Source organism: Mercenaria mercenaria, chromosome 18 (genome assembly GCF_021730395.1).
Source record: "Mercenaria mercenaria strain notata chromosome 18, MADL_Memer_1, whole genome shotgun sequence".
Taxonomy (NCBI): domain Eukaryota; kingdom Metazoa; phylum Mollusca; class Bivalvia; order Venerida; family Veneridae; genus Mercenaria; species Mercenaria mercenaria.
This window is the reverse complement of record NC_069378.1, coordinates 41384789-41407717: the sequence shown is the minus strand read 5'-3', so window position 1 is coordinate 41407717 and position 22929 is coordinate 41384789. Positions and strand designations below refer to the sequence as shown.

The 22929-nt window shown below is 33.9% G+C and overlaps 1 protein-coding gene across 2 annotated transcripts; it reads left to right on the top strand.

The window, feature by feature from the left end:
• The first annotated feature begins 861 nt into the window (after positions 1–861).
• LOC123538759 (uncharacterized) lies at positions 862–22086 on the top strand. 2 transcript variants are annotated; one of them, XM_045323064.2, is made up of 2 exons: positions 862–1101; positions 12716–22086. In XM_045323064.2, exons 1-2 carry the CDS (start codon positions 1060–1062, stop codon positions 13913–13915), a joined length of 1242 nt encoding a protein of 413 aa, XP_045178999.2. In that variant the 5' UTR covers positions 862–1059; the 3' UTR covers positions 13916–22086. The 2 variants fall into 2 exon arrangements, with proteins under 2 accessions (XP_045178999.2, XP_045178997.1); XM_045323062.2 differs by lacking the exon at positions 862–1101 and adding an exon at positions 8404–8662.
• Positions 22087–22929: the final 843 nt, after the last annotated feature.

Genomic DNA, 22929 nt, shown 5'->3' with positions numbered 1-22929 from the left:
ATTTTTTTGTCAAAGTTCGAATGTCGTACACTCTCAATGGACGACATTCAAAATTTTCGAATGTCGTATGTCGTATGTCGCGCACTGAACGACATTCAAATTTTTTTGTCAAAGTTCGAATGTCGTTTGTCCAATGTCATTTCTTGCAAGACATTCATGTCGTATGTCGCGCAATGGACGACATTCAAATTTTTTGTCAAAGTTCGAATGTGGTATGTCCAATGTCGTTTTCTGCAAGACATTCAACTTTTTTCGAATGTCTTATGTCGTATGTCGTGCAATGAACGACATTCAAATTTTTTTGTCAAAGTTCGGATGTCGTATGTCCAATGTCGTTTTTTGCACGACATTCAACTTTTTCCGAATGTCGTATGTCGCGCACTAAACCACATTCAATGTTTTTTTTCAAAGTTCGAATGTCGTATGTCTTATGTCGTTTTTTGCACGACATTCAACTTTTTTCGAATGTCGTATGTCGAGCACAGGACGACATTCAAAATTTTCGAATGTCGTATGTCGCGCAATGGACGACATTCAAAATTTTCGAATGTCGTATGTCGCGCAATGGACGACATTCAAAATTTTCAAATGTCGTATGTCGTTTGTTTAGCCAACTTCACACAGCTGATTTTAAAAAAAATGTAGGAAATGTTATTTTGCATCAGTTTTCGCTCATACAAACGAAAATGAGCTGACACGCTTTATTATTGATTTAGGACTGAGCTTAAATTACAAAACAAGTGTATCATATAAAATTTGTTACATTAGATAGACTAAAAGTTACCCGAGTGTTGTACAATTTAATCTAAACAGGAGGAAGTTTTTAGTTAAAGTATATGCAACCTACTATCATCTTACAGTAGAGCCGTATACCAGTCTACGTGCGTGTTAGTTCAACTTAACAAAGAAAACTGGGTTTTATTTGTTGTTTTAATTAAGTGTTTATTTCCATTTTTTTCAACTTGAATATATAACGTATATAAAGTAGAGACGTTTGATTACTAAAATGTACATATATCAAACGGATTAATCTGAATTACAAGATAAATTTGAACATCGATGGCTGGATGTGACATGTCGGTACTAAAACGGGTCCTGTTGGTTTGTATAACTTTCATTGTTAGCATTAGGTTTTCTTTAAGTTTCAGAAATTAATCATCGTTCTTGGCAATTTATAGCTCAGATTCGCCTGATATTCTTATTAATTTATATTGTTGATATCTGCTTAAAAATATCAAGGCTTTAAACTTTAAAATACATGGACTTATCTATTAGAATTATTAATATTATTTGAAAAATATGTTTTAGATTTATCTACACATATTATATCACATACTTGCATCGATGTTATTGAAGAACATTATTTTCGTTCCTAGTGTCACAACGCGTTGGAACCTTTCGTAATAGTTTTATGACGAGTTGGTGGCTGATATCTATCTTAAACCCTGTTTAATGATATGTACAAAACTACTGCGTTTAATTACAACAGCCTACAAATTCAAAATCATATTAAAAGATTCAAGTGTTAAATTCTGTCTTAATTTAATTCATATACCCATGTTGTAAATTCATAGCAACGGTAATAATTGTATCATTAGATAATAGACACATGTCCATATTCGTATAATACAACATGAAAGTATCTAAAGAGTTGTCTATAAACATTGAGTGCTGTGATGAAAAGCCAGGAACCAATAAACCCTGCCTCGTAACGGAGTTTGAGGAGTTCAGCTCCGCAACAAGGAAGGTACGAATTGTGTACTAACTTACACCGTTCAAGTGGGTTATCGATTATAGAGTCGGTCTCTACTCAACCCCAGAGGTCGTCGTGAACTTAGCCGTTAATGAGCGTGGAAGTTAAGCAATGGTACATGTCTGTGTACTTCAGCAAAACGTACAACGGCAGAAAATCATCGATGTAATTCGTCTTAATTTGATGTCCTATTGAAAAGCATTTATCTACGGAATCCTGGAATTTCGTGTATCGTTTGGAATTTTCGCGCGTCGACACTCACCCAAACCCGCGACACGCGACATACGATACGACATTTGGAAAATGTCCTTCGCGTTGTCGAGCGTCGTTTGTGATTATCGCATGTCAATTGATAATGTCGCCGTCGCGTTGCACACGACATTACGAAGTGACATAGCGACAATGCGATACGACGCTCGACAACGCGAAGTGACATCGCGATATATCGTGCTTTTGAAACGCGACATTTCAAAGTGGATATCGCGACATTGTCGTTTAGGATTGTCGCCGTCGTTTGCGATTGTCGAGTGTCACTCCGTCATGTCGCTATGTCAGTTCGCGTTGTCGTGTGTCGACCCCACAAATGCGACGGCGACATAATAAATGGCCCCAACAGGATTCCGTATTTATCCGTATGGTTAACATGGCCTGGAATAAGCTTAGTAATGAAACGTCATTCAGAAAGATAAATGCAACATAAAAACTTAAAATGCAAAACTTAAGTTACTTATTGTAAGTAGACATACAAGTGCATGTTTGAAATGCAGTACTAAATATAGGCAATATAGGCAATATATAGATAAACAAACACTTGAGGTCAGGACCAAAAACAGCCAACAGTTGGCAGGGGCAGAGTAGCGTGGGGTCCTGACCCCAAGTGTCTGTGATACATAACAGCAGATATATTGTAGAACAATTTTAAAACTATTCAAATGATTGCTTTGGTTATTAGCGTATTTAAACGACAAAAACACAGAAGATGTCTTAAAAAGTAAAGTAATGACTTCATCGAATATATACATAACAAGGGAAAGAACTATTCTAAATTTATTTTTTTATAATAAGTTTTGAATAGTTCCCCTTAGTCAAATCTAAAAGAATCAAAAGTTAATCAATTAGCTAATATTAAATCTATTTGAAGATTCTGCGTACGAGCGAAATAGTTAACATAAAAGCCTTACGAAAAGTCTACATAGCTATGAACAACGTTCAACCTGCTAATAATTGTGAACACAATTATAAATGACTGTAAATGAAAGTATTTAGGTTACCAATCTGGTTAAAACATGTATAAATGCACTTTGTATACCGTTAGGGTAAAGAGTGTAATCATGAAAATTATGATCAATATTATTATTTACAATATCAATATACTAGTCACGTAGTTTACGTTTGGTCTCCTTGGCCGATTTATAATAAGCCCGTTATGGAATTAACATCTTCGTATTCACTATTACAGCTTATGAAAGATAAAATACAGTAACCGTTGTTTTCTATGCCACCATGTTATACTGACCTGTATTTCTTGTTACCTATTTATGTAAAGAAGAAAATTTACTGTTCTTGCATCTTCTTTTGTTCGGCATTTCATATCTGGCGCGGAACGATGATTTCTTTGTTTGTCAATAAAAGTTTGTACTTATATAAAAGTAATTGTAATTGACACTGAAAGTAAGTTCTTAAATGTTGCCTAGTCGTTCCAATTTATACTTCAGATTATCTTCTAAAATTACTGAAATTTTTGGTGAATAAGGAGCTCTTACATTTATGATATCTGTACGCTATACTTTACACAATCTGCCTACTTCGAAAATGCGTGGCTCTGAGGCTGTGTTTGTGGTGCTCTGTGCTTCTGAGTATCTGCCCTTACCTATTATCCTTTGGTCATCAGTCCTCGAAATCAACAAAGAGCAGTATTACTTCTTTTAGACTGCCCCGCCAGACAAGTGGACATTTTGTTAGGTTTGTCAGTCATAAACGCATTTAAACCTACAGTTACTAGTATACTGTTCCCAAATATGGTTACTGACCCTTTCGAAACGGTGTCCAACTTCTAACCTTATTTTGTATACAGATCGTTTTACTCGTATTTTATCATAACGTTATGTCCAAGTGTGCGCTAAAACTAGATTTTGGTGAGGTGTTTTAATGTATTTTGCCGAAGAATTTATAATATACACCCACTAGTATATCTTTTCATTACAAGAATACCAATTGTCCATTTGACCCTGGTTGCGTTTTGTATCCTCCATGTCTGAACGGATTCTTTATTTATCTTTATATGCCGTATAACTGTCTTAACGCCTTATTTATTAATCAAACTGCGGGGTGTGTGTTTTTATATATAGGTTTAAAACAGAAAACGTTATTCACTTGCACACCTCACCTTAACATTTATTCATTTTTACACAATTTAACCAATCATACTTTTGTATAAAGTTTTCGGTGTGTACGTTTTTTCAGCGCAACAGAATTATGGCGTAATATTTGACCTCGAATTCGAATCTTCCAGTTATGTCATTGCATGTGAGAATCACACCTGTCAGTGGAAAAAATAAGGCGAGATGCAGATTGCCAGCTTAATTCCGTTACGTTCTTCTAAGACTGACCAAAAGGAAAATGTGTTTTTCTTGTTAGCGTAACTGAGCAGAAAGGGATCACTCACTGCCTTTCATACTTTTCTTCAAACAACATCTCCTCCAAAACTACTGGACTGAAGTTCATGAAACTTGGTCTGGATGTTTTATGTATAGTCTTCTACCAAAGTTGTTCAAAGAATCCCATTCCATGAGAAACAAATGGGGGAAAGAAACTTTATGAAATTAACAACCTTCTTCTTTAGACCCGTAAAGTCAAATTGTTCAGCTTAAGTTATCTGGCTTGATTTGAAAACAGATTTTGGAATAAGTTTAGTTCTATTTAGTATGACAATTCTCCTATGCATTAATTGAAACTTTGAACTAACTTTTGCCATTCATGATATTCTAATAAAGTAATTGAAAATGATTTATAAATGTTACCGAAAATTTGGAATATAACAGGTAAAATATCTGCTTTATTTTCAAATTTCAGTTTAACTTTTTATACAGTTACTTTTAGTTGAGGTCTTGCAAACTGAGTTGTTTTTGTGCTATGGAACAGATGCATTTGAAAGTTTCGGTTCACTATATTTTCACACCGCAAATGAAAGTCACTCTAAATTCAAGATGGCGGAAGTACCTTAAATATGTTTTATTCTACATTTTTCAAAAAATATATTAAAACGTTTGATCAGATATGTGTGACAATTCTTGTCCGGAGTATTTCTCAGGATCAACAGGTTTGAATTATTTTAGTAAGCAATACTTCATATGAAGCTTTACTATCCAGAGGAGATGCGCATATCATCTTCGTGTTATGGTCGGATGATTTTTCATTAAGTTACAACCCTTTGATTATTCAACAATAGTACACTATGGTACAATTCTTGTTCTTGGAATTTAATGAAACTTCATAAGAAGCTTTTCTATCAAAAGGAAATGTGGATATTATGTTCATGTTTTGGTCAGATGGTTTTCGATTGAGTTATTGACCTTTGATTATTTACAAATAGTATAATATAGTACAATTATTGGCCGGAATATCTCTCCGGAACCGCTGGTTGGAATTTACCCATACTTCATAGTCAGTTTCACTATTAAGAAGAGATGCGCATATTATCTTCGTATTCCGATCAGGAGATTTTTTCGTCGAGTTATTGCCCTTTGATTATTCAGCAGTAGTATACTATAGTACATTTCTTGTCTTTAATATTTCTCAGCGTACTTCATAGGAAGCTTTACTATCAAGAGGAGATACGCATATAATCTTCGTGTTCCGGTTGGATGAGTTTTCACCCAGTTATTGCCCTTTGATTATTCAACAATAGTATGCAATAGTACAATTCTTGTCCGGAGTATTTCACCACCGGTTCGAATTTATCTATACTTCATAGAAAGCTTCAATTCAAGAAGAAATGCGTATATTACCTTCGTATTCCGATCAGGTGATGTTTCATCGTGTTATTGCCCTTTGACTATTCCGTAGTAGTATATTACAGTACAATTCCTGTCTGGAATATTTCTCAACAACCACTGGTTGGAATTTAGCCATACTTCATAGGATGATTTACTAACAGGAGGAGATGCGCATATTATCTTCATGTTTCGGTTGAATGATTTTCACAGTGACTGATTTATTGTCCTTTAATTATTCAACGGGGACCTTCGTGGCCGAATGGTTACGGTCGCTGACTTGCCCAACCACTTACCCCTCATCGATGTGGGTTCGAGCCTCACTCGGGGTGTTGAGTTCGTCATGTGAGGAAGTCATCAAGCTGGCTTATGAAAGGTCGATGGTTCTATCCAGGTGCCCGCCCGTAATGAAATAATGCACGGAGGGGCACATTGGGTCTTCCTCCACCATCAAAGCTAGAAAATCGCCATATGACCTATTATTGTGTGACGTTAAACCCAACAAAATAAATAAATAAATATTAATTATTCAACATAAGTAAACTACAGCGCCATCATAATGATATTTCATTGCTTGAATTCTCATTTCGTACGTTAGCTCTTCAGGTAATAAAATCCCATAAAAAAGCTCTGATTTAAAACATGTAGGGAATGTTATTTTGCATCCGTTTTCGACCTTCATACAAATTAAAATGAGCTGATACGCTGTTTTATTGATTTACAACTGCGCTTATACTACAAAACAGTTGTATCATATAACAGTTATACCATTATATCGACTAAAAGTAGCCCGAGTGTTGTACAATTTAATCTAAACAGGAGGAAGTTTTCAGTCATCATTTGTGAAAGGTGTTGGTTTTAAAGTATGAGGTTGTACAAGTTTATTCAAAACTATTTTGTTCATGTTTGGTCCCGGTAGGCTTCATCCCACAGTTCCTCTTCTCAAACTTAGAACTTAAAGTATGCACGTGGTATTTAAACTGTATATCTCACGCTTGCACAGAATACACACACATACATAGGAAGGGTTTTAACTTAAAAGGCTTGACACACTGAAAATACAAGCACACTGATTACAGCGCACTTTAAGAACAATACAGTGATAAGTGGTCAACAAGGGACTTGTTAAAAGGTAATGGTGCAAGATAAAATTTAATTGCTTTTGCCTATTACTTTCAAAAGTGACATTCGCAAAGGCTTTGAAGCAGTTCACTGAAAACTTATATCAGAAATGTCCGCGATTATCGAATTCTTTTTCATTTAAATTTTATTACGTACATGTATAGTGTCTTTAAGTATTAAACTACAATATTCGTGTCATAAAAATGTGATGTTTCAAGCAAGGATGTTATTTCGTACTTTATTAAAAGAAAACCAGAAAAATACATCTTGAGCCATATTTTACCCAGTCTATTAACCCGCCCATATTTAAGTTTTGCGAATAGTTCTTCAAAGATTGTAATCTTCGATCTGTTTCAAATATATATACATCTAAATAACAATAATTTATAAACAAAGAACCAAGGAACATCCTAGAATTTTGAACTCGTACTAAAATGGACCTGGCTTAATGATGAAGACCATTGACCTTTACAATCACTTACATGTAATGCTCGTGTTTTTATTAAGAGTTATGTTCAGGTTTTGGGATCACCAAATTATAGAAAGAAAGAGTTGTTTTACTTGAAATTTAAAAAGTATATAAAACATATATATTGCATATAATTATACAAAAACATCATCAACTTGCTCACATATGTATTGAATTCTGGAAAGGGACTGCATGAAATGGGCATACTTCAGGACAATTCAACGCCTTTAAACACTCACCATTGTTAAAGAACTGTTACAATTCTTTGTTTTGATGCAATTGCAATAATGTCCCAGTGCTTAAACTTCACATAATAAGGTTACAATTGTTTTTTATTTCTTTACAAATGGCAATTTTTTATAAAAGGGGACAACTTTTGAGAATATTTTAAGTATCCAATGGTAAAGGGCAGTAAGGTAAAACATGTATTAGGCAGGTAGATTGTGGGTAAAAATGCTCCTTAACCAAGCGTTTCTGTGATATGCTGATATACTGCTGAACCTAGATATTGGTAAAGTAATGTATTTGTTCAGGACTTAAACATTTGATCATTTACACTAATTTCTGTTTACTGAATTCTTTATGCATGTTTCATTTTTACTGATGTTATTTTGTAAAATGTATTTTCTTAACCTGTTAGTCTAACCAAGACAGATTTATTTCAGCATAGGTATGAATTCAGTAATCATACTTAGCCTAGAGAAAAATATGAATTTAAAAACTGTTTATTATTACATTTGTTAAAATTTGCATTTACAACAGTAACTACATAGTTAGCCGAACTATATCAGAAATATTGTAAAATAATCATAACTTTCCTTTGTCTATCATGGCTGCACAACAAAGAGAGACTGGAAATAAATTAATTCAATTCCGAGGCCGCAAACAGTTTTAAAATTTGCTTTCAGATTATTGAAATATCCCGATGTCTATCAAAGGAAATAAACAAATAGAAATTTTATTGATTCAGAAATTGAATGAAATTCTCATGCTTTTAAGTTACTACCTTATTCAAAGGGAGGAGAACGCAACCACCTTTAAAGTATAGACAACCTGTTACAATAGAGGCGTATAACTTCCTTACCAGTCTTACGTGCGTTTTAGTTCAACTGTTGCATAACAGAGAAAATTGTGTTTTATTTCTTGGTTAAATTCAGTGTTTATTTACATTTCTTTTTCAACTTGAATATATAACGACATAAAGTGAAGACTTTTGACTGTAAAAATATACATAAATCAAACGGAATAAAAACGTGTGACTGAATTACAAGATTTTGAACACCGATGGCTGGATGTGACATGTCGGTACTAAAACGGGTCCTGTTGGTTTGTATAAATTTCATCGTTAGCATTAGAGTTTCCTTAACTTTTAGAAACTAATCATCGTTCTCGGCAATTTATAGCTCAGATTCACTTGATATTCTTATTTATTTATATTGTTGATATCTGCTTAAAAATATCAAGGCTTTAATCTTTGAAATACATGGACGTATCTATTCGAATTATAAATTTTGTTTGAAAAATATGTTTTAGAATTATGGTTTTCATGTTTTAAAAGTTATATCACATATCTGCATCAATGTTATTGAGAACATTATTTTCGTTCCTAGTGTCACTATACGTAGGAGCCTTTCGTAATAGTTTTATGACGAGTTGGTGGCTGGTACCTTAACCCTGAACTAAACCCAGCAAAATTCAAGTGAAAATAATTAAAGCTCTTTTTTGTCTCAATTGTTTAATGATATGTACAAAACTGCTGCGTTTAAGTACAACAACCTACAAATTCAAAATCATATTATTAGATTCAAGTGTTAAATTCTGTCTTAATTTAATTCATATACCCATGTTGTAAATTCATAGCAACGGTAATAATTGTATCATTAGATAATAGACACTTGTCCATATTCGTATAATACAACATGAAAGTATCTAAAGAGTTGTCTATAAACAGCTGTCCTGGTACTTGATTAATTGATTACACGTAAATGATGTGCATAGTGTTCACGTATTTTGTTTAGCCTATTGTTCCATTGAGGAAATTATATTCATACAGTTCTTGTTTTAATTATCAAAACTCTGCCTACAAAGCATATTATATTTCATAGAAAATTATTCTTAAATGTTAGACAGCTTTTCTATGTTGAATAATGTATGAAAATTAGATACCTTAAGGTTTATATTATCACTAATTGGTATTGATCAATTTCGACTAAGTAAAATATGCAGTTTATATACTTTAAATGGATAGAATATGACAAAACTGCATGTGTTTTCCGCGAATAAAAGTCTTGTTCGAAATTGAAAGAACCTTTCGAGATTCGAACTTTTTACATGGTATTCATTACATAATTAAGTTTAAACATTATATGAGCCGTGCCATGAGAAAACCAACATAGTGGCTTTGCGACCAGCATGGATCCAGACCAGCCTGCGCACCCGCGCAGTCTGGTCAGGCTCCATGCTGTTCGCTAACAGTTTCTCCAATTCCAATAGGCTTTAAAAGCGAACAGCATGGAGCCTGACCAGACTGCGCGGATGCGCAGGCTGGTCTGGATCCATACTGGTCGCAAAGCCACTATGTTGGTTTTCTCATGGCACGGCTCATATTACTTAACGACAAAAAATCCACCAACAAGTTAAACGTAATGCCATTTTTAAGACAAGTTCTACACTATTCTTCGGTGAATTTTGTCCAAAACCTAATTCAAAACTACCAATAAAATGTATATGTCATTTGGTTTATTTTATGAAAATATCACTATAAATTCCAATATTATTTTGAGTTTTAAACTTGAGAAGAAAAAATATGCAATAAGATATAATTACAGTTTGAAGCCGTGCCCTGTTGCTTAGTATTAAATTGTTTTGATTACAGCTAACTTTAAAATTTAAAAACAAACTGCGGTCGTTTTCGAATTACAGAAAATGATAACACTGTGTGCTATCAGATACTCAAACGCTGAAAATATTAATAAGCACATTGAAGTAATATTTTTATAATTCAAACTTATTTTTGTATAGTTACGTGTTAGATTACTTTATCGTATGCGGAGCTTTAGTTCAAATTGACGCTACATATTTACTGTTTATCAAGATGAATTTATTGATCTTTTCATCCATGAAATCCGTGCAAAGCATTTAAACAGTTTGAAACTGAAACTGAAACTGGTTTATTTGCTTAAACGCCTATTTCTACATTTAAAACATATTCAATGGCGTTTTACAATACAAGTTGAAATAAAATATTAAATATAAAATATTTTAAATAAGATTAATTAAAACGAATCAAATTAGCAATTATTAATTTAAAGTCAATGATAATACTATATTTTAAAATATTACTAACATACAATTATCACAGACAAACATTAAATTTCTATCACTGTCACCAGCATCATTGTTTAAAACTCAGTCAAAACTTAGAATAATGCAAAGTAGTCTCTGAAGAAATGCGTTTTCAACCTTTTCCTAAAGCAGTCAATTAAAGAACTTTGTCTGATGTTCAACGGCAAATTGTTCCACAACTTTGGCCCTATAGTACTAAAGCTTCTATCACTAAAAGTTTTTCGCTTGTTGAAAGGGACGATGTAACAGTCAACTGATGACTCCGAGGATTTGAGGGAGCGCTGGGGGATTTTCGGTGTTAAGAGTTCAATCAAATATGCAGGCGCATTTCCAACATGGCAATTGAACATGTACGTCAAGATCTTAAAGTTTATTCTGGCTTTGATCGGCAGCCAGTGCAAATCGTAGAGTGCCTGCTTAGAACTGTCTCTTCTTCTACGATTCAGAACTAACTTCGCACACATATTTTGAATGCGTTGCAGTTTTGCGATGTCACAATCAGAAATACCGTATAAAATAACATTACAGTAGTCTAAATGCGAAATAACCAGCGATAGCACTAAGGTTTCAGTTGCATCCTGAGTCAAATATTTGCGAATGTTTTTGATTCGGAAAAAATTCAACATTGCCGTTCTACACTTTATTTTTATATGCTCTTTGAAAGTTAAAGTTTCGTCCAAATAGGCCCCCAAATATCTGATGTTACTCTGTCTCTTGATTTTATCACCACAAATATCTATCTCGTGAATGTTTAACTTATTCAACTGAGGCGCACTTCCAAAGGCAATATGTTCAGTTTTTGAGGAATTCATTTTTAGTTTGTTACTGTTCATCCACTCATTTGAATCTGTAGCAAACTCCTCTAGTTCACCAATGGATTTAGCCTCGATGGATGGTTCGGGCTTAAAACGTGTGCTTGCGGTGTGGTCGTCGGCAAAGCCAAAGACGGAAATGGACGGGGGAACAATGTCAAAAATCGTTCCTGCGTACGTGAGATAGAGCCACGGCCCTAAACAGCTTCCCTGGGGGACACTACACGTAAGCTCACGTGCTGATGACACTGTTTGATTCACACTCACGCGGCAGCTCCGTGGCCTCAGATATGAGTTTCAGGACTTTATAAACCTTATATTAATGAGCTTATCCTAAACTCAAAATTTCAGACTTGAATTTATAGATTAAACAAAAACTAACAAACGCAGTTGTAGTATTGTAAAGTACACAAAGGGAATATCTCAAGTAAAAAATAAGTGGGCATTAAAGTTCCCCAAAGAATATGTGCATGTACAATTCGTATCGATACATTGGCACCAAGGTAATGAACTGACCCGCAAATGTCACATATCAACTTCATGTAAATGGATGTAATTTGATATGACAGTTAATTGTGTTTGCAGCTTAACATGCATATATACTTTAAATTAAAACATCAGTTAGACGAGGGTATTCTACAGTTAAATAAATATAATACAGAAAATATTAGTGAACGATAAGCATATAACATTTTGAACGTGATAAAGATTTTATCTAAACTTAAATAGAACATGTTGTGATATGACCAAAACAAAAATGAATGAAAGAAACTTTTCAAAATATCAAAACATTTATGATAGCAATTTACAAAAGAGCTTTATTAATATGCGTGATTACAAACGTGATTAAAATGCTGTTACAATTATTTGTCTCTACTAAATGCAAGAATGCAACTGTGCTTTCCGACTGCAGCAATATGTAATGATTGACGATATCCTTATTTGAATTTTATTTTCTGCAGTCAATATCTAGTAAATGAGACTTGTGTAACTAGTTACAAAAACAACATCAAAGTGAAATCTTGAAAACGTTTTGATCAGTAGGTTATATATTGTAAATTATTCCCTAAGCATGTACTCTGCAAAAGTTTTGTAGGTCTTACAGAATAATTGCCTTTTCAGCTAGAACAAGCATATGCAATTTAGTTAGTTTAAATTAATATAATCAGATTTGTATCTTATAGACAAAAATTTGTTATTAAACAAATTTATTATTATTCAGGTGTTGGCAGGATTGTTCGTGTTCGTGGTACTTCTGCAATTAAACATATTGGACATACGTGTAACCGGCAACTTCATTAGTAAAAACCAAGATTCTGCCATTCAACAGTTTGAGCATCGAGTCTGGAACGAACATCTTACAAATCTCTCAGTTTATAAAGGCGGCCGTTTGTTGACAGAGGACAATCTAGAGAATATAAAAGCTATAAGTATAGAGCACTGTCGTTGTCAGAGGTTTTTGGTATTCAAATGTGATTCCTCGAGTTCATGTGGAGGTTTGGCTGACCGTCAGAAAGGAATTGTGTCCTCTTTTCTCCTGGCATTACTTACAAATAGAACTTTTGTCGTCGATATGACAACTCCGTGCGAGCTAAACAACTTTCTCTTGTCAAATATTTACAATTGGTCAATGTGTACTGACTTTCTGAAGACTGTCCCAAAGACAAACTTCATTGAGTTAAAGTATGTTAACGGAAATACAAAGAAATTCCTGAATCAAGTTAAAAGTTTCGATTTTGACAGAAACTGGACAAAACAAGTAGTAGTTTTACGATTAAACGCCTATGCAATCGATGGGATAAGACAACATAATCAAGCTAGAACACGACTTAAATGGTTGATGAATATTACAAATGAAGAAGCAATACATTTAGTACTGCATACTCTGTTTAAGCCAAACCAAAGACTGTTGAAGGATGCTGTACAATTCTATGATAATAAAATACTAGGGAGGCATTTAGTATGCAGTCATATTCGAATTGGGAAAAATCCAAGCATTCCAGAGGACAGTACACGTCCTAGGGGATATTCAAATGAGACTGTGATATTTGACTTTTTGGAAAAGTACGATGATGTCCGAAAATATGTCATTTATATTGCTTCCGATTCAGAAGATATAAAAAGACATGCTGAAACCAGATTTAAATCATACATTAAAATAAGTCGAACAATTGTTCATGTTGACCGGCTAGGAAAGCTAAAACGTTTCAAAAAAGAAGCTTGTGAGGGATTGTATACAGCACTTTTGGAGCAATCAATTCTAACTCTATGTGACACATTACTTTTAACAAGTAGCGGCTTTGGTACTATGGCGGCGTACTTAAGAGGCACCTCTGACAATTTATTTTTGTTTCATCCGAAAGCACAAAGAATACTTGAATCAAATCTAACAAACATTCAAACGATTTTCAAATTCCTTTAAAAAGTAAAGTTTCCGTTTATAGCACATCTTTAAGGTTAATAAGTTTCTAGGTTATTAAAATCATAAGTACAAACGCACTGTAAGTGAGGGTATGTAATACATAGTCACGAATCGTTCCAGTTAATGCCCGAATTGTAAGCTGAAATACATGGTAAATAAAGTTTAAATGTTATTGAAAAAAAAATTAACGGGTCATAAAAAGCAAAATTTAGCCACACATTACTTTTAAATGCACTAAAAATACCTGTTAGAATATTTAGCTTGACTTTTCGAAGAAAACCATGTGCTATTACACTCACCCCGGCGTCGGCGTCGGCGTCGCCGTCGGTTAAACTTTTTGATAAAATCAAATATCTCTGTAACTATCAAAGCTTTTGACTTGAAACTTAAAATATTTATTTACTATCAAAGTCTACACCAGGAGAAACAATCCCCATTACTCTGATTGAATTTTGACAGAGTTATGCCCCTTTTTAATTTAGATTTTGTTTGTTAACATTTTATAAAGTGTTTACTGGCAAAGCTCTAATTCAGAGTCAAGCACTGAGAAAAGTCGTGCGTGCTGTCTTATGGACAACTCATGTTTATTTGCCTTTTCAAACAAACTGTAGTCGACGTAATGATAAAGATTGTCTACCCTTTCTGTCTCATTAATTATTTCCTATAATCTAAATCAAAGAAGTAGGTATAGAGAGTAGTGGTTGAATACCTTCAAGTTATACAGTTTTCAAGTTTTTGTCGACTATTACATGTACAATATCCGCAAAATAAACTTTTAAGGCAATTCGGCGATATGGTTCGGAGTATTTAAAGGCTGTGAATGGCTAAATTACTCTATACCCACTATTCCGACCTTACTGATACTGCAATTTGACTGAGATCTCATAACTATATTCTGTCTATTTATTGTCATTGATTAATTGTCTTTTATTAGCTCACCAGAGCACAAAGTGCTCAAGGTGAGCTATTGTGAGCGGTCATTGTCGTCCGTCGTCCGTCAACATTTGCCTTGTGAACATTCTAGAGGCCACAGTTGTGACCCAATCTTTAAGAAACTTAGTCAGAATGTTAGTCAGAATGTTAGTCTTGATGATCTCTAGGTCAAGTTTGAAACTGGGTCATGTTGGTTAAAAAAAAAGTCATTATGCCAGATCAAAGGAAAAGCTTGTGAAAAGCTAGAGGCCACAGTTATGACCCAATATTTATGAAACTTAATCAGAATGTTTATCTTTATGACAATGACAGTGACAATGATTTTATGATTTCTAGGTCAAGTTCGAAACTGGGTTATATGGGGTCAAAAACTAGGTCACAGGAAAAGCCTGTGAACACTAGAGACCACAGTTATGACCCAGTCATTTTGAAACTTGGTCAGAATGTTTGTCTTGATGATATCTAAACCAAGTCAGTAAGCCAGATTAAATGAAAAGCTTGTGAACATTCTAGAGGTCACAATTATGACCCAATTTTTATGAAATATGTATGATTTCTAGGTCAAGTTTGAAACTGGGTTATGTTGGGTCAAAAACTAGGTCACCTGGTCAAATCAAAGGAAAAGCTTGTGAACATTCTAGAGGCCACAGTTATCACTCAGTCTTTATGAAACTTTTCAGAATGTTTATCTTGATGACCTCTAGTTCAAGTTCGAAACTAAGTCATTTGGGATCAAAAACTAGGTCACTAGGCCAGATCACAGGTAAAGCTTTGAACACTCTGGGGGCTATAGTTGTGACACAATATTTATGAAACTTTGTCAGAATGTTTGTTTTGATGATGTCTATGCCTTTTTGGAAACTGGGTCAGGTGGTGTCAAAAGCTATTTCACCCGGTCAAATCAAATGAAAAGCTATTTAACACACTGGATGCCACATTTATGACAATATTTTAATGAAACTTGGTCAAAATGTTAATCTTGATAATGTTTAGGTACGTTTTAAATCTGGGTTAGGCGGAAAATAAAACTAGGTCACCAGGTCAAATCAAAGGAAAGGCTAGTTAGCACACTTGAGGCCACATTTGAAACCATATCTTTAAGTTTTAGTTAATGAAACTTGGTCAGAATGTTAATCAGAATGATTTTTTTAAGTCAAGTTTAAATCTAGGTTAGAAGGGTAAAAAACTAGGTCACCAGGTCAAATCAAAGGAAAAGCTTGTTAACACTGTAGAGGCCACATTTATGAAGTATCTCTATGAAACTTTGTTAGACTGTTTATCTTGATGATCTCTAGGTCAAGTTAAAATCTTGGTCATGTGGGGTTAAAAACTAGGTCACCAGGTAAAATAAAAAGGAAAAGATTGTTAATACCGTAGAGGCCACATTTATAAAAATATCTCTATGAAACTTTATCAGAATGTTAATCTTGATGATCTTTAGGTCAAGTTTAAATCTGGGTCAGGTAGGGTCAAAAGCTAGGTCACCAGGTTAAATCAAGGGAAAAGCTTGTTAACACTCTAGAGGCCACATTTATGACTTATCTTCACGAAACTTGGTCAGAATGTTAACCTTGATGATCTTTAGTTCAGTTCATGAATCTGGGTCATGTGGAATGTGAAATACTTACCTACATTTTTGTTTTCTTAAGATCCAGCCTTGGAATTTGGATGACATGTACAGTTTTGCACACCGATCTACAAACTGACTTTCAGTGACCATGAATGCGACCTACTGACCTACTTGTTTTTTATGATGCAGCCTTGAAATTTGGATGACATGTACAATTTAGCATGCCGATCTTAAAACTGACTTTTAGTGACCATGAATATGACCTACTGACCTACATTCTTGTTTTTTTTTAAGATATAGACTTGAAATTTGGATGACATGTACAGTTTTGCAGACTGATCTTTAAACTGAATTTCAGTCACCTACTTTCTTGTTTTGTAAGATACAGTCATGAAATTTGGATGACATATACAGTTTTGCATACATATCTTAAAACTGACTTTCAGTGACCATAAATGTGACATACTGACCTACTTTCTTAATCTTTTAGCATCACTTTGACATTTGAAACATGTATCTCATATTACTCAGGTGAGCGATCCAGGGTCATCATGACCCTCTTTTTGTAACATTAGCGTATTTCAGTTTTTGTCGATAGCCGTGAATGTATTATATTGCGTGTAACTTGTGCGTTTTTTTTCAGGAATTATATACTGATCAGCAAAAGAAACTATCCAGTTTTATGACTGGGATATTTTTTATTTACAAACTTTAATTTGTAAATCACTTGTATTTTTCATATCACATTACACTTGAAGAACTTCACGTGTAAATTTTTAAAACAATCAATCAACCGTGAAGTCAGTAGTCCCACAATGACTGTTTTGCACGAAATTTACGTGCGCCTGTATTTAACAATTTTCTTTGTGAAATTTTATTGTCATTGAAAATATTGATAATTGGCTAACTCGAAAAACAGCATAAAGTTTAAAAAATATTGTTGGTTGCACCACACGACTGAATCAAATTTAGCGCAAGACCCCAATTGGGATGTTACAATGCAACTGACGCGCAGAAAATAGTCTTTCAAACGTCTATTGTGGGACAGATCTTCAAGTGTAATTTTGGTATGAAGAAACAATTCAAATTTGAAAAATTATTTTTTTATTTCATAATATACCAGTTATACATCTGGATAGTTTCTTTTGCTATTCAGTATATTAATGTTTTGGGAAGTATCAGTTGGTATGTTTTTATCTAAGTTCTCGCAGAATTCGTATATATTTTGAAAGCTTTTTACTACGTTCGTACTCATCCGTACTCAAAATGTGTTCGTGCTCAAAATACTTCGAATGAAAAGTTATTAGTCTTGAGAGTGTGTTCCTGTTCAACACATATTTACGTAATATGCAAACGTATGGGTAATGTCATGATGTCATGTTTGTAATAACGAGAAATATAAAAGACCGTGTAAAAACCTTCTGTACATGCTTTTGGTAGTGTTGTTGATTTCAAGGTACCGGTTATGGATTTGTAAATCATGTTTAAAGTTTTCAAGAAAACAGAACGATAATTAAATAATGCTCTGGAATCGCAACGTCATCACATATGTAAGTATTACATTTAGTCATCGTGTCTTGTTATATGCAAAAATAGCAACATTACACGTTTGTTCTGTGTATTTACGTCTGCAGAAGCCCTTGGGATATGTTTGTTATATCGACCTTCGGTCTCTGTCGCAAACATTCCCGCGTGAATCTGCAGACATTGATACAAAAAGCGTAATGTCCCTACATGTTTACCGTTATTTCAGTCAAAATGAGTCTTTATGTTGCATTGAACGTCGCAACTAATACAAGTAGTTCTACCATTGAATACTTTCCCTTATGCAATGGGATTCGAATTTAGGGGTTTATATTAAATAGTGAAATACAGGCGGTATTTCAGACAAGACAGGATGTAAAGGAAGTTCATCAGTAGGTTTACAGACTCCTGTAAAATTTTATCATCAAAAAGGGATACGTTTACAAAGTCTAAATAGAACATTTTTTCCTTCCAAAATGCACTCGGATACCTTGAAGTAATAATGGTCCTTGTCATCAGTTCGCACGCGATATAGGTGACTATCCAGGTTGATGTGGGCAGGGGATTAAGGCTGGAGTATACGGCTGCTGCCATCAGTAGAGGTGCACCATGAGAATAAGCAAAGTACAGTAGGATGAACAAGTAGGAAACCAAATACACTTTACTATTTCTATGAAGTTTCAGAGTGATCAAACAGTAAATAGTAAAGGTACAGCTGTGTACAAACGAGCCTCATTTGATATTTTAATTGTATGTATTATGACTGCTTAAGACTTATGTTGTTTTCTTAGTTCATATATATCTCAGTTATTGTTTCTGCAGTTTAACAAGGAGTCTATTTGCAACATGCTTCTCTAAATGTAGCAGAATAGACCAGTCAGTATAAATTTCTGAAGAGGTATTCGCTTTTGACGTGTTAGAATTTCGCATATACTTAATAAATGCAAAGTAGCTCTATTACTGATTGGACGGAGCTGGACTATGTGTGTGTTTAAGAGTGTTAGTTCACAGGCAATGTCATTAAAATAGTAAATGTCATTAAACTTGTAGTTAAGCTCACCTGAACATAAAGTGCAACTGTTACCACCTTATGTCCGTCGTTCGTCACCATGCGACCTCTTCCGTCGTTCGTCACCATCCGTCGTCGTCCGTCGTCAATAATTGGACTGTTCACACTCGCTTAATTCAAAAGAAACTTGACCAGAATGTTTTCCTCAAAATAACTTTAGAAGAGTTCTTTATCGGGTCATTTGGGGTCAACAGCTAGGTCACTAGGTCAGTTTATAGGAACGTCTTGTTAACATCCTAGAGGTCACATTCTCTACATCATCTTTCTGGAACTTTGTCAGAATGTTTGTCTGCATAACATATAGGACAACTTCAAAACATGGTTATCTGAGGTATAAAACTAGGTCACTAAGTCAAATCATAGAGAAACCTTGTTAGCGCTCAAGAGACAACCCCTTCTGTTTTATCTTTTCGAAACTTTGTCCATATGAAATCAAGGTCAAATTTGAAACAAAATTCGTAGAAAAACACTTTTTAACACTCTAGAGGCAATATTTTCCAATATTTTCTGTTTGATTTTTAAGCTTTATCGGAAGTTAAGTATCATGAAATCTAGATCAAGTACTAAACTGGAATATTTAAAATCAAAACCTCTATCACTAGGTCAAATCATAGGTAAAAATTTTTGTCTCTGTGTAATCTAGGTTAAGTTTGAAACTGTGCCATATGAGAACAGCTACTATGTCACTAGTTCAAATTATTTAAAGAGCTTGTTAACATTTTCTACTTGAGAGCATCTTAATGCATTATCAGAATGTTTGTCTCTATTAAATTTAGGACAAGTTCAGAACTATTTTACCCCAGATCTTAAACTAGGTCTCTAGGTCAACTCATAGAAAAATATTGCTTATACAAATGGCAGAATGCTTATCGCTTTGAAATCTAAGTCAGATTCAAAACTTACCTGATGTCATAAGCTCGGTGAAATCATAGAAAAACTTGTTTACACTCTAGATACCATGTTTTCTACTTGATCATTATTATTCTCTACCAGAAGTTTGTCTGTTTGAAAAGTAGGTCAAATCAAATTAAAAAACGAATGACTTAGTCAAAAACTAATACTAATTCAAATCATAGAAAACATTTTTAACACTCAGAGGGCCACTATTCGGCTTGATCTTAATAAACCTTAGTTAGAATCTATGGCTCTATTAAATCTTGAAACTTGACTATCTTGGTCAAAATCAAGGTCACTATGTCAAATAATAGAAAAACATTTTTAACACTTTAGAGGCCACTATTCTGCTTAATCTTCATAAACCTTTGTTAGAATTTTTGTCTCTGTGAAATCTTGAAACTTGACTATCTGGGTCAAAAACAAGGTCATTATGTCAAATCATAGAAAAACATTATTAACACTCCAGAGCCCACTATTCTGGTTGATTTACATAAAACTTTGTTAGAATTTTTGTCTCTATGAAATCTTTAAAATTGACTATCCGGGTCAAAACAAGTTCATCTATGTCAAATTATAAAAATAAATTGATGACACTCAAAATGCCACATTTTCTATCTGATCTTTATGAAACTTGGTTGGAAAGTTGATCCGTTTAAAATCTGAGAAAATTTGAAACTGGATCAATTGGGAAAAAGCTAGGTCAATACGTCAAATCAAAGTAATAGTTAGTTGACACTAGATGTCAAGTTTTCAATCTGATCGTCACTAATCTGCGTTTGAATACTTTTCGGTATGTTATGCATATCAAGTTAAAATGACGGGTACTTGAGGTCAAAAACTATGTAAGTAGACTAAGGTCTAATCATTTAAAAAATATTGTTAATGATCTACCTGATTTTAATTACCTAAACATAGTCAAAATGTGTGTCCCTGTAAAATTTATGCCAAATGAGATAACGGGTTATCTGGGGTAATAACTAGGTAAGGTAAGCAATACAATGTGTTCAGGGTCCTTTTGTTTTGTGTAGAGCAATTGATGAATAGCACAGAGCCAAGTAATAGAAAGAGCATTGAAACTCTCGGGTAAACGTTTTGTACGAGGGGGCGTAGCCCCCAAGTATAAATCGTTTACCCGAGAGTTTTAATGTTCTTTCTGTTTTGTATCATAGCCATCCATATATGGTAGTTCAGTAGGCGTTCCACATTGCAATATACAGCAGTTCAATGAGTACTTAAAATCATTGCTTTTACAAATGTGTAAAACTCTGACAGGTAAAATAAACTTATGCGAGCGCAGAAAGGCAATAAAATACACTTCGCTCTCTGCTGTTAGAGACACGCCCATACACGCTGACTTACTTTCCTATCCAACAGTGCGGTAACTAGCGTGCGGGTATTGAATACCTGCACACTTTTAGTTACCGCACCCTGCCCTCACACTACTGGATGCACATGCCATTAAACGGGTCATGAAATTAGCCTTAATTTTTTGAAAGGTTTTTAACAGAGTTTTAACAGGTCACCATTAAAATTCACCCATTACTTCTTACTATTTAATGGGATTTTCATGACCATAGTTTTAATGCCATACATTAAAAATGACTTTGATGACCATGAAAAGCTGCTTAAAATGAACCATTAAAATAAGTTAACAGGCTCCTTAAAACTCCATGAAAAATTTTAATTGGCATGAAATTAATGTGCCATTAAAGAATTACCCCTTAATTCCCCATTAATTAGTAAGGACTAATAGGGCCATTAATTTTTTAATACTCTGTTAATGGCCGTTAATTATTAAAAAATTGAATAATGGTCGCATTAAATATGTCAGATTCAATTTTAATGGGTTTATAATATTTTAATTTTATATCAAATTAAGGGCCATGAAAATTTGCCTTCAGAATTAGACATCTTAAGATAATCAACTTCATATTAATATTTGCCGTATTGATTTAAACTACGTATTACTACACATGTAATAGTATCTATACATATGTACTGTTTTGTAAAATGCTAGAAGAATATTTGTTTCTTCTTTTTTCTCTTATTATTTTGTAATGTAAACACATGTAAGTATGATGTAACAGCCTCGTACAAACATTTGTTATATTGTATCCTTATTCTGTCATACAATGTATGTTCATATGAAATGAGAAAATAAATGGATATTGTATTGTATTGAGTTGTACTGAGAAGGGTTTACAGGTACCGGTTTAATAGATTAAGTGACCATGTGGGTAGTTTTAACTATTCAACATTATAATATTGACAAACATTCTGACCATGTTTTATTGGTACAGACATTAGGCATCAGGTGTATTAAAAAAGCAACTGTTGATGACAATGTCAGCGCACAATGGGCAATCACAATTTAGCTCTACTTCAGTATTTTGTTCTCACATGTATACACTGTACAGCTAAGAGCAAATGTTTGAGGGATTGCATCACAAGTAGCTTCTCCCATCTCCAGTTAAGCGTACCACACAGCCTGTTTCCCGAAGAAGCGATTGATCTGCCCATGCCCCAAATGAATTTTAATCAGACTGTAAATCTTCACAATTATGTGTACTGTTCACTTCTCTATAAACCTTAGTTTCTACTCGAGAATTTGAAAATCTAAACTAGTCTGAACACATTTTATAATGTAAATTCCTTACCCCACCCATTTTCTTATACAAATGCTGATTATTTGGACAAGAAAAACAAAGAACAGAAAAAGTGGCATGCATCAATACGTATTTACCCTTACCAAAATATTGTAGATTGATGTTATCAAATAAATTAATACGTTTCCATCCGACTTTCATTGAAATAAATCCGATTTTTGCAGGAACACAATTTGCCAAACATTTGAAAAAAAATGGCGTAACTGCATCAAGGGGAAATAACTTCAATGTAACTAAATATAACATCATGATATATTATAGACGATGTGTGCGTAGTATGTATTTGTTGTGATTAAAGTCCATTTTAGAACAATATGAGACTGGAATTATAAGCATTCAATAGGAGAGCAAGCCA